At 38.3% G+C, this 13,356-nt stretch overlaps 1 protein-coding gene across 5 annotated transcripts in view; it reads right to left on the minus strand.

Moving 5' to 3' along the window:
* Positions 1-68: 68 nt before the first annotated feature.
* LOC147261836 (pituitary adenylate cyclase-activating polypeptide type I receptor-like) overlaps positions 69-13,356 on the minus strand; it is a 28,582-nt gene continuing 15,294 nt past the window's right edge. For 2 of the 5 annotated variants that reach the window (XM_086204055.1, XM_086204054.1), the window contains exons 7-15: positions 13,156-13,288; positions 11,792-11,945; positions 11,071-11,131; positions 10,677-10,746; positions 10,494-10,585; positions 8,538-8,621; positions 6,520-6,649; positions 5,962-6,003; positions 69-4,988 (exon numbers count right to left, since the gene is read on the minus strand). In XM_086204055.1, the coding sequence (XP_086060181.1) occupies positions 4,764-4,988; positions 5,962-6,003; positions 6,520-6,649; positions 8,538-8,621; positions 10,494-10,585; positions 10,677-10,746; positions 11,071-11,131; positions 11,792-11,945; positions 13,156-13,288 (991 nt within the window). In that variant the 3' untranslated portion in view covers positions 69-4,763. The remainder of the gene's footprint in view (positions 4,989-5,961; positions 6,004-6,519; positions 6,650-8,537; positions 8,622-10,493; positions 10,586-10,676; positions 10,747-11,070; positions 11,132-11,791; positions 11,946-13,155; positions 13,289-13,356) is intronic. The other 3 variants (XM_086204056.1, XM_086204058.1, XM_086204057.1) reach the window with 3 other exon arrangements.

The following is a 13,356-nucleotide window of genomic DNA, read 5'->3' on the forward strand; positions in this document are numbered from 1 at the left end:
AAAAATATACAGTAGAAGTTTGTTTATATATATATATATATATATATATATATATATATATATATATATATATATATATATATTCAAGAAAAGACAGTTTGTACATTATGGCAATATAGCAGGCGACATTTAAGAGCAGCTGAGCAACAACTGTACATTCAAAAATTCATTGTCAATCAAAAACTCTCTCACACACAACACTTAGTTAAACTGGCTCAAGAAAAGGCATCGAAACACGGAGACATGTAACACAGAGAATAGTTACATTTAAAAGTTTGACATTTTGGGAAATGGCGTCATTCACTTTCTAGCCAAGAGATGTCGTGCGTGCTGACAGCTGGGAATTCGGAAAGTTCCCATTTGAGAACTAGAGGGTACTTGGAGAGACAGTACCTCTGCCAAAGTGACCTCAGCCAAACCCAGAATACAAAAATAAATAAATAAATAAATAAAAGTTTTCCACAATGAAAAAAAGATCTGCCCTAAATTTTAATGGATTCTTGCTTGGCCCATGCTACACCTACCAACCGTAGTTTTGTCTCATCCTGCTAACAGACAAACGGCACCAAAAACAAGCTCGAGAGGTCAACATTTTTAACTGGCTAGCCAGAGGGCTAATGTTACTTTAGCTACATGAAATTTTGCTACATGACAAAGACACGTTCACAAAGGAAAATTGTGGAGTATCATGAGGACTAACAATCAACTATGTGAATCATTACAAACAGGCCTTCTGTGTATTCAGGCAGGGCGGTTTGAACTTTCTCTGTTCCCAGCTTATGAATGCACTGGCAAGATCAAAACCACTCAACAGTATTTAGGCTAGCAAGGTTCGCTCTAATTTAAACTTGAAACAACCTCTTAGCTTAGCTTAGCATTGGAGAAACAGAGAGAGAGAGAGAGAGAGAGAGAGAGAGAAGCAGCTGGTTAGTTGGGGTCCCCACTAAGTTACACATTATTCTTGGGTATAATAGTGAAATAAAAATTGCAATTTGATGAGTTTTGGGACCTTTGGACCAATGCTGCATTAAAACGGGCTCGTGTATACAAGATGGTGTTCTGGCATATTCAGGCTTTGTGCAAAGCTAAGCTAAGTGGCTGCTTCTTCCATTCTCATAATTGCTCTGCAAACAGAAGAGTGGTAATCTTGCCATCTAATGGTCAGCAAGGAAGTGAATAATCCTTCAAATGTGTAGGCCAAACGCCTCTCTTTGAGTTGTGATAATGTATGTTATTGTAATGTTTACCTAATCATAAGAAAAAAAGGTGCGCGTGATTTGACCCATGGTCAGCCAAAGCTAAAAATGAATTTAAATGCCTTCTTTCCAGATTTCCTCACAGCTCACAGTAAATGTTTTGGCACAGTTAGTTTTGATACTACAGGAGCAGAAAGGACTTCAGAGAAGGCACGATAACAAAACTACTAGATTTTTTTTTCAAAGCCTTGTAGTACACTTAGAAAAATGGAGATTTATGTGAATAAAAGCCACTAAGTGCCCTAGTTGTCCCTCACAATACTTAAATCAACACGACAAAAGAAAAATCCAAATACACGACTGAAGAAAAGTAAAGAAACACCAGACAGATATTCATTGCTCTATTAAACAATCAAACATAGATGCTATAAAAGTAGAGGACTCTAGCTGTCAGGTCTGAGAGTGAAGCCAATGTGGAGAGCACGGTGACTCCAGTGCTTGAATATAAACTGGTTGAGGCAGATGGCCTCCCACCTTGAGTCTGCTTCTGCTCAAGGTTACTTCCTGTTAAAAGGAAGTTCTGGCCAAGTGCTTGCTCGCAGTGGGGGACTCGTGTCTATGAGAGCGTAATCTAGACACGCTGTATATGAAAAGTGCCCTGAGAAAACTTCTGCTATGATTTGGTGCTATTTGTCTCATAAAATAGGATTTATTGTATCATTTTGCCTCACTTGATATAATTACACATTTTCCCAATTTGTTTATCTCAGTATTTTTAGGTCTTGATATTTTTTGGGGAATTAAGTTCCCATAGGAAGTATAATAGCATAGCTTGTGATTTACAGGTCTGCTATGGCAACTCATCAATTAGCATGGATTTGTATAGAAAATAGATGCTGCCACACAAAAGACAGATCTTTTGCATACATTCCTATACACTGTAATAATTTGATTGCTGACAATGTCTTTTTATACCAAAGGAAATACATATTTTTATAACAATAAAATATTTTCACCTTTTTGTTCCACGTGCCATAAGTTGCTACAGAATTGATAACAGAGTAGAAATGAAATATGGATGAATGGTGCTCTCTGGATATGAGTAAAATCCACCCCTTACTCTCCAAAAATGGTCACTTCTGGCTCATAAAAACCAAAATGGTGACAGATAAGGGCTTCTAACAGCAGTCCACAAACCAACAGGAGGCTATCGTCCACTTGTTTTATACAGTCTATGCTATCGAACTAAAACAAAATCCAAAACCTGACTGCCATCTTGTGATAGACAAATACACAACACAGAGCAGACGTAGTCGAGTGGTACTCTACATGGTACTCCTGTTTTTTTTTTTTCCACATACAGTAACAGCTTTGAGACATGGTCGTTTCCATCTGAGCTGATTCAGACTCAGAATGATGGCTGGTGATAGAACACGTAAGCAGCAGCAGAGATTTTGATTATACCCTCACACACACTTGGTGTTTTATCTGTTGCAGTGGTTCCCCTCAAGAAAAAAAAAACCCAAAACATTACAGATTATTTAAATGATAAACGATTTAATTTTCCTTAAACTTGTTCCGGCTCCCTTCATAGTATTTAACTTTCGTATCACTTCTGGCTCTTCAAATATGGCACCAAAAAAAAAAAGAAAAAAAAAAGTAGTCATCTTATAAATAATAAAGAATGAGCAATTTCACATGTTTGAGGAAAATAAATAAACATCCTTTTCTGTTCTTTTACTGTTAGACACTACATTCTTGTAATCCACTCAGATGACAGTAGAAAAATAAATAATCTGGAGTAAATATTAGTGGATAAATCCTCCATGCACATCATTTCATTTTATCAAATGGTTTCCTCACCTGGATTGTTAACGTTTGCTAATTTGTTTGTGCACAAAGAAAATGACAGAAAGACAGAATGGGAGACATGATTGTCAAGAGCTGTCACATTAAAGCAGTTTAGTGTTCCAACATTTATCTGTCCTCCAGCCATTTATGTGTTTGACATCCACGCTGACTGAAAATGAACCTGCGATTATCTGGAATAAATGGTTTGCTGCAACCAAAGGGCTGAAATGAAGCAGCAGAAACGTCATCTCAAGTAATTCAAATTGAAAAAACAAACAAATCTCAGCAGGACTCTTTTACACGATGACATCAAAGATTAAAGAAACAAGAGGTGAGCCATTTTTGTAGCCAACAAAAGAGTAAGTACAGTATATTCACAGTTTAACACACCACTCTGTACATTCTTAGCAGGAAATGGCGACTCATCTGTGCATTATAAATAAAAATGAGAGCTATTTGTGACTGACTAGGCACTTTGGGATGCAGATGAAAGGGATGATACCTTGCAAAATTTCAAACTTCAGATGGCACAATGGTTTGAAGCTCAGAGGAAAAGAATCCTACGATGTCTTCGAGCCTGTTTGATTCAGTCAAATACTGTACGTATGAACTCATGGCACTGTGAGCAGCTTTGGATAAAAGCATTCACTAAATGGCACATGTACGGTTTTGTTCACAGTCGCAAAAACATATAAGAAGTCTGCTGTGCTACTTTAGTGCACCGTTTACGAGGATAAATTAATTAAGAGGTTTTCCTGTTCTGTCATATTCTCTATAGCACTCACTCATTTTGGCACTATGTATACATATTTTTAAAATCTAATACAAATAAATAGTTAAGACTAAATTGTGTGGATATTCTGGGTCTTCAGTTTATGGGATGAAGTCTACAGATTTGGGCTCCAGTTCCTTTTTTTTTGGAAAAGGTAATTACAATACTGCTCAATGCAAAATTAAGAAATCGAGAAAAGAAATAACTACACACCAAAATGTAACTATTTACAAATTCCAAGAGTTGTTGTTTTTTTATTTGTTTTTTTTTTAATATATCTTTTGACATACTCTGTACTTACGGCTGATTGTAGTAAAAAGGTGACCTTCATGATGAAACATTAAAACAATGAGCATTTGTACAAGCAAGGCGAAGGTTTGGTTGATTTTTTTTTTTTTTACCTTTGGACTGTTGAGTTCAGATCCACCTTTATGGCACTTTGAAGCACATTGACTCAACACACCAGCAGTCATATATGACCCTTGCATTATTGTTCTTATTTTTTCTTATTTCATAACTTTCGGTGCTGCTATTTTTAGTTTATTCTAATATTTTTCAGTAAACAAAACAATAAAATGGGGTAAAAAAATATTAGTAGAAATAGAATCTGTAACTTTTTTTGTCCAAAAATTTAATTGATGAAATGAAATTTTGATTTTGTATAATTTTTTTTAAACTTGTTTCTTAAGTGCATTATTGATAATAGTTCCATAACCAAAGCACTAGAGTAAAAATAGTCGCCTACATTAAACTGTAAAACCAGATCAAATTATGAAGCCAGCTAAGCAGCTCTGATGTAACACTTTCAGTGAAAGCTGTCAGAAATACCTAATTTTCTAAAGCCAAACTACAAAATATTAGAGGTTTGTGGGGCCACTTTGGTCTGCTCAGGTTGGTCTGGATGGACGTAAGAGGAGCGGCACCTTGAAGATGACTCTGGCCAATCAGGTGCTCAGGTTGGGAGGCTGATGTTGGCGTTCTCCGCCAGAGGGCTGGACATCCGTATCTGGGAGCTGCTCTTGCTGAGAATTGACAGCTGAGTACCGCCATTCACTCCACTGCTGGCCAACGAAGGGTGCCTCTGCTGCTTCAGGTCCACAGCAAAGTACCGGTTCACCGTCCAGCTGCGCCATTTCCTCTTGATCTCTGACTGCACCTTCAGGGAGAAACTTCACAAGGTCATTTTTAATGTACTTTAAGCTGCAGCAGCTCCATGAAATGTTACAGTAAGTTTTGAGGGTTATTTTATGATACTCATTATGGAGTTACATGTGTATTTTTACTGTGAATTTAAATATAAAAGGGTTGCAATCTAAACGTATGGTTCAAAATCTATTAATGGTGAATATAAACATCTTTGAAAGTCACGAGCCAGGCTGTCGCTCCTTTTAAGAACGGCCAGTAGAGACGTGTCCCACTCCTCAATGTCCAACCCAAGAGTCAGCTGAATAGCAACAAAACCTCTGGATGTTCAACTAAAACGTTTGCGTTCACAAACAAAATTTGGGATTTTCAAACCCAACTTGGGCAGCGCCTGTGCTTGGATTCGTAAAGAAACAACATTGATATCTTTTTCATCACAATTTCATTTTTTTTTATCAGAAGATCTTACTTCAGATCTTACTCCTCAATTCACAATGTCTCGCTTTACTTCAACAACTATAACTCCTTATTTCGGACGACAATATGAATGACTGTCAAAACAACAAGCGCAGAATGATAAATGTTACAGTTTCACGCATAGAGTATATATGAAATTTCAAATATGCATTCATGATATATGTTATATTTCCTGTTATGATTAGCGATAAAGTAGTTGCTCAACTCTGGTAGAAGTCTGATTACGCAATTATGTCATAATAGTTGTATGATGGAACATTCAGCGCTGGTCTTAAAACACATTATTCATCATGGAAATAATAATTTTGATTAAAAACTACGTCAAATCTCTCAAATATGTAAACATATGTTTGCGAATACATTATAATCTGTATAATCAGCAAATATTCATGTACTGCTGGGGTTGGACTATTCAGACGTCTGTCTTTAAGAGCATTTAGGACATTTGTGGATTACATCGGATTTAGAAATCAAATGAAAAGAATGAAAGGAGGATGAAGATCGTGGCTACGAAGGGCTTACCTCTCCATTTAGGAAACAGTAGAGGACGGCTACCACGAAGCCCTGAGGAGGAGAAGCAGGCAAAAGAGAAGAAAATGAGCTCCAGATAGACAACGGGAGAACACTTTTACTGTTAGGGATCAGTACAACTTTAATAAAACAAAAACCCAGAGATGTATTAAGAGGAGTGATAAACTCGTAAAAGCTTCGCTGTTAAAAGCTACACTTTAACCTGAGTGCTGACAGCTTTGATCAGCAGAGACACTTAAAAATTCCTCTTTACTTCCCAAGAATTACACTGTGTCATGAGTAAATTGCATGTCCAAGGGCCGTGAGAGAATATCAAGAGCTGCCTCTGCTTTTAAGAGTCGGTTCTATGCTGTTTATTGTTCCCTTACACAGAATCGCAAAAATCCTGACTGGTAGGAGGACGGGATGTTCCTATCCGTTGAAGATCTAGTGGTCAATGTGCATTCTTGCAACTGCAGGTTCAAAGTTTTCGTACCTAGAACACTTGATTCATTAGCTCACTGTGCTATCGTGGGGTATCTCTGTGGGATTAAAAGCAGGCAAAGGTACCTGGAAGGATCCGAGCCCCAGCTCAAAGACCAGCCTCTCCCTCTTGCTGACATCTTCAGGTGAGAAGGCAAACACAGTGTAGTGAATACCAAAGAGGGGGATGAGCAGGAGGGTGGAACGCGCCAGACGCCTGCACGCACACACGCACGCACGCGCACACACACACACACACACACACACACACACAGTTTAGTAAGATAGAAGTGTAGATGAAATTCATTCTAATGTTGACAGTTTTCATTAACAGTCGAGCCGCTCGAAAAAACATTCGTTGCAACCTGTTGGGACTTTATCTTGACCTCACTCATTATCATTTTAATCCAATAATTGAAATATTTAATCCACGCATGAAATTTGCTCAAGACGCAGGGTCAGTTATCAGCTTAAGGATATTCAGTAATGGTGATATTTTATATATTTTTTGTCATAGACAACTTGCACGAGGTTTATTCTTCTGTGTAAGAGACCTGTCTTGATCAAAATAAGACAATTTTCTTCATTAGACTTGTACAAGTTTGTGTTAACACTAAATAATACAACATTATAAATGTAAATAAGACTTAAGTGCCAAATGTGTACAATATTTTAGTCCAAACAAATATACAATTATTCCTCCTTGTTTGAGATGTCTAGAAGTACACATTTTTGCTTCATTTTCCGGAGACAGAGTGAAAAGAGCAAAAGTGGGACTAAATATTGTTGATATTCTTTTTTTTTTTTTTAACATTGAGATCACAATCTGTAAAAAAAAAAAATAGATAAACTTTAACGAGTTTATCTTTTTCTGTATTTCTTGATTTGTATGAAAACTACCCGAGTCCATATAACTGTTGACACATATTATACACATATTATATTAGCATTTTCACACACAGTGGAACATTACATTTTTCACCACTGAGGAAATGGAAACTCAAAGAAATCATGACAACAGACTCCTTAAAGAATGGAGGACACACATGTACAAGACAAGGACTTGGACGGTGAAATCTAGTGACCCGCCGAAGGTTGCTGAAGCCCCACAAGGCCTTTGAACCAATTCTTAGATACTGACACTGCAGTAAGAAAGTGTTTTACTGCTAGTAAAATTAATTTGTGAGGCCAAAGTCTTTCTCTGAAAATCAGACATAAAGCATGATGAGACAAACTTCTATGTTTTCAATCAGAGTGACAGTATGACCGGCCAATAGACACTTTTATTTTTACATATTTCAGCATAAGCTCCGCCCTCAGGATGCAGTTAATCTGCAAACATTTGAGTTTACAAATAAAAGATTTGGATTCACATTCATGTGTTTGAAATAGCATTGAACTTGACTTGCGATGAAATACTTTTTTGACCACAGCAATCGTCCCACAAAATGGATCGATAGTTTTGTTCTCAGATAGAGACAATGAGTATGCATTTGAAAACTTAAAATATTTGTGTAACACACACACATACACGCACACACAGACACAAGCAGACAAACAGAAACTATATGCGGGGTGAGAGGAGTCTTAAAAATACACGCTGGTTTGTTTTTGTGACTCTTTGAGATCCACTCTTGACCACGCGTCAACCTCTGTTTTGTTGCTCCACCTCAGCACTGTGGTTTCTTAAGAAATATTTGTTGATTTGCTTCTTAAAATATGGTGGCTGAGCCGCTGAGCAGCCGAAGCGCTGACGTAACGTAATCCCATTAGCCGAAATTATACATTCTGTTAAAAATTTTGACACGTGGAAAAGAAGACAAGAGGCAGTGAGAGGTGCGCTAGGATAATGAATTTAAAATCTAATTAAACAGTCATTTATTCATGGCAGAATAACATTAGAGTGGAAGTAAAAGAAGTGAATAGCCCTGTGTGTGTGCGTGTGCGTGTATGTGTGTGTATGTGTATGTGTATGTGTGTGTGTGTGTTAACCGCAGGTTAACTAAATACTCAGTTGTACAGTATGTATGTGTGACTGACTTCTCTCACCTCCCATTCAAACTGGTGTGTCTGTGGTTCAAACACACACACATACACACACTTACAGTGTGATGGTGGATAACTCTGACATCCTGCACGAATGCTGAACAGCCTGTGTGGGCTCACTGAAGCATTTCTGAGCACAGCTGCTACACAGCACAAAGACAACACAACAATACAACAAAGACAGCGTCTTTAGGGACACAGACAAACAGTCTCACACAGCACACACACACGCACACACCTTCACACTTGGTCACGCACGCACAGGTCTAAGCAACAGATGAGAATGGCATTATCTGCTGAGCCTCAAAAGACACAATCCTCTGGGAGCTGAACAGGAGTGATGTCTGGCTACAGTACAACTCCATAATGAGACTCAAGCTTCCTGCCAACAGGTACAACAATTTATTATCATCAGAAAATGTTCCCAGAGGAAGAGGACACATCAAAAGTGTAGCCATTAACAATGAGGAAATAAGACTGTTGTGCTTAAAATACAATCCTTCTATACATTTGGTTCCTGTCTGAAAAAGTTTGTTCAATTTCTGAAAGAGAAATATGAATTTAAATGACGACGGGCCTCATGCATGAAGCGGGCGTGTTTTATATTTGTGTACAAGTTATTGGGACCTTGAGTGAAATTTCGTATCCAGTTTTTCCTTAGATGTCTTAGAAAATTCTCCACTTATGTATTCACTGAATCATTTTTAAGGTTTAAAGTTAAAGGTTATTATGGCTCGTCAACTTTATGCTATCGCTATCAGGAGACGCTAATAAAAAGGGACTTTTATGCCCTCGCTGGACTGCACCGAAGCACCGTCCTCAAGTCAGTTCTCTTCTCTTAAAAGAAAAACAACTGCAACAGTTAGAGGGTGTGGGGTTGGATTAAGGTGCTAGATGGAAGGTCACTGGTAAGAAGCGTATTGAAGCCAACTTTTTAAATGAGGAGATTCCACAATTTAGGAAACCCCAACCAGTAGACACAGTGGCCCACAATACAAACTGGTTCGTCTCCCTCTGTGGAAAAACACACACTGTACTGAAAGGCTACAACAGGCCATGAAATCTAAATACAGCTGAAAAAGAGCGGAAAATGTATTTATTTATTCCTCTATTTTTTGTGGCCCTTTTCTTGGTTTCGTTTTGTCGTACTCAATTTACCTTTCAGATGTTTGTTCTGTGGTCAACGCGCAGGCCTGCTGCCCTTATTTCTGGGGAGCGTTTCTGCTAATTACACTTTATTTGACATGAATATCTGATCTGAGATCAAATTTTTATTGCGATAAGCAAAAACAGACGAAAACATTCAGACATGAGGCCCATCTAAAGAAAAACTTTCGTGTGATGTACGAGATATTAGCTGGTGTTGATAAAAAGCACTGCTGTTATTCTGTATTTTTCTTATTGTCAACAGGTTCCATCAGAAGACCAAAATCAACATTGATTTAGTCTGCATATTTGACCCAGAGTCAATTCATACTTCCTCCACATGTAAATCTTTTAGCAGCAACTCAAATTTAAAGAGGCTGAAGATTTTTGCTAACACGACTAAAACAGGACGAATAGAACTTTTTTTTTTCTAATTCTTGACAGAAAGCACAAGTCAGTAAGTCACAGGCCCTGCAGACACAGTCTGTCGCCATCATCAGTTCATTGCTGCTTTTGGTCTTTTCATGACATCTTATGACAATTGGAAAATATAAAATATCACCAGTTTTATCCTTTAAGCGAATATGAATCACATCTCTTCAGAATACGTGACCGTTTCAGAAAGTAACGTTCTCGATTTTCTTTTCACCTCACACCTCAGAATGACGTTAAAGGCCAATTGTTTCCTAAATTCTTTATTAAAGGAAAACATTGTAGTTTGTTTTGCTGGCCTAAGAATTCTGAAAGTAGGATTCAACCCAACTTACATGTGTCACAAGTAACAAGCACTGCAGTCTTTAGGAATCTTGAATGTATGAAATTCCCTTGACTTGACAAATTGACCCATTTTAGTCAATTTGAAGACTTACAGGTAAATGCTTGATTCATTCCCTCCGATATCAGGGGACTGAAGCTTCTGGACCAGAATAATGATAATTCCAATGAAGAGAACAAAGTTGATCTGAGGACCGAAACACAATAAAAAAGACTGTTAAAAGCTTCAGCTGGGACAGGCAGGCAAAGTTAGCGTGGAAGAAAGGAAAGGATCGTACCATTATAGAGGCCACAACCGGTCCTTTAATCACCCACCAGAGGGCAGTGTTCTCATTGGTATCCCAGCATCTGGAGGACAGAGCACAGTATTTCAGTTCAGTATGATCCTCCCTTCATGCTCTTGATGATAGATGGCACAGTGTGTTAATGTGCAGAGTGAAAAGACAGGTCAGGAGGGAGCACAAGATTTAAAACGAGTGCGTTACATAGCCTCCACTTATTCTGGAAGGATTCTGTGGATGATAACAATGTCGTATTGGACAGTCATCCTGTATTTCCCCTTTCTTTTATAAATTGTTTAGCTGTGAAGATGCAGATTTCTTCACGCAGAGATGAAAATGTTGGTTCCTGACAAGTATTTCCAGCGAGTGTTGCTGAGGGGTTCTGACATACCCAGTATCATAAATGTGGAGCCTCAGAACCGCCCAGACAGTTACACAAATGGTGGGAGTTCCTGCAAAAGAAGCAGTCATGTATCATTTAAAAAAAAAAAAAAAAAACTTTTTCAGCCTGAAACCTGTTAAACTGTGAGGTAATAGCAGTACTTTTTTTAATTATGCGGTTTTAGAAAATTGCAACATATTAAAGATTCATGTCTTGAGGTTATTACTGATACTGAATTCATCTTAAGTCATCCTCATTGGAGGGTGTAATCAGTAGAACTAAAATACACAAATAAAAAAGGTAAATTAGCATTTTGCATATTTTTAAAATCACCTCAGCTCAAAAATCCCTTACTTATGGTGACACGAGTTGAAGTGAAGACATTCATACGGTGAATGCGGATTTGTGACATCACAACTTCTGGGCCAAACATGTTCTACCACTGCGATGCATTGTTTAAACTTGTGGTATGTTTTCCAAGATTGCGCTTTGATTGTTTGTAATTTGCATAAAAACTTCATTTTTTGGGGGGGTCGGGGTGGGGTAAGAAAAATAGAGCCTGTTCAGTGCATGAATCTCTTCTCCTACAGAAATCTCAGAATTGAACCTAAAAATCTGCTAAAAAAAAAAAGAAAAGCTCAAGAAAACAACTCTTGTAAGAGAAAAACGGCACACAGGTTTGAGCAAAGGAACACAGTCAGTGTTTACACTCGTAGTAACAGACACTTACCCCAGCCGACTATGGTGTACCAGTAGAAATAACGCCTCTCAGGAAAGAACGTCTCCACCAGCAGAGTGAAGAGGTAGAGACCTTCAATGAACAGCCAGAAGTAGTTGGACATGACACAGTAATGGAAGAAGACCATCACTGCTTTACACGCCACCTGTGTGAGGACACCAAGAAAAAAGCTATTTAATATTTCTTTTGTATCTAATATATCACGTCTGAATTGTTCATGTTGGACGATGGTTTTGGGCTATTTCATCTACATCTCAGGAGGTAGCTCTGCTAAAATTTCTTCATCAACAAATGACAAGTGTTTCAAAAAGTTACCACGCGCCGTTTATCAGACCTTCACATATGAATACATTTCCAACTGTTCTTTGGAAAAGCTTGACCTGGAGGTAGGAAATATGTTTTGTATGAACATAGTATTTTGCTGCAGCCTCCCAATCCATGCTGATTCTCCATCTCTCTCTCTTTTTTTTTTTTAAAGCTCACCGCAATAAATGTCAGAATGACAAATGTCCTTATACCAGTAAATCCCAGTGTAAACAGATTGCTGTCACTGGGGTGACAGGGTTGCACCATCCAGCAGTTATAACAAAGCCTGAAGTGACGAGTACGCCTCTCACTCATGTCAGGTGGGCTGTAATCTGATGACATCATCGCGACGAAAGAGTCCATATTTTGAGTGGGGTCAACTGATTACAGCATCGTCAGGACTCCCAGCGCTCCAGCGTAATAATGGTGAGCTGTCATTGCCATAGCGACGGAGGACTTTTAAAAGGAGGGCAACGTAAGCATTGATATGTTAATGGGACCCTAGTAGAAGATTTCCACGGGCCTTGCTGAAGCCATTAGTGTCCCTAATTAGGTTTATTCATCATGCCTGCTGAACAAGCAGCAATGTGTTGTTTGCAGACAAAAACTAAGAGGTTGTTCTGCATTCGTAATCAGGCAGTATTAGTCATCTAAAAGCATGTTTGCTTTAGCATTTACATGTGACTGAAGTTGCTTCAAAAGGTGCATATCAAACAGGAGAGATGCTTCAAGCTCATGAACCAGAGCAGTCATGATCGTATGTTACAGTTCCTTCACAAGATGGAAACGAGCTGCTGTGTAGTTGTTCGGCTAAACCCTTTAATCCTACGTGAGAGGGACTAACCAGTATTCATAAAAAAAAAAAGAAGGTTAATTTAAATCCTGACAGCAATTATTTTGTCTGAAGAGAGACTTAAGAGTGAGTAAGGGTCTCATCTGGCAATTAAATGCTTCAGATTAATGAAGAGTTTCCTGTAATCATCAAACCAGCACAAACCAAATGTAATTTAAAAGATAACCTTGTTGTATATGAAGAATTTGCTACTGACCGTGTGTACAAAGCAGTGGTCGCTGTCCTCCTGAGCGTACAGCACGCCGTCCTTGATGAAGACCGAGATGGCTCTCAGGATGAAGGACACAAACAGGTTCATGTGAATAAAGTTCCTGGTGCAGTGAAGCTTCCTGAACACAAGAATAAAGACACATTTTTATGTTCTTAAAATAAAGCCGGCTGGTGATGATGTCATCGA

This window comes from Aulostomus chinensis, chromosome 5 (genome assembly GCF_037954235.1).
Source record: "Aulostomus chinensis isolate RoL2024-O1b breed Wild chromosome 5, RoL_Achi_v1.0, whole genome shotgun sequence".
NCBI classification, from domain to species: domain Eukaryota; kingdom Metazoa; phylum Chordata; class Actinopteri; order Syngnathiformes; family Aulostomidae; genus Aulostomus; species Aulostomus chinensis.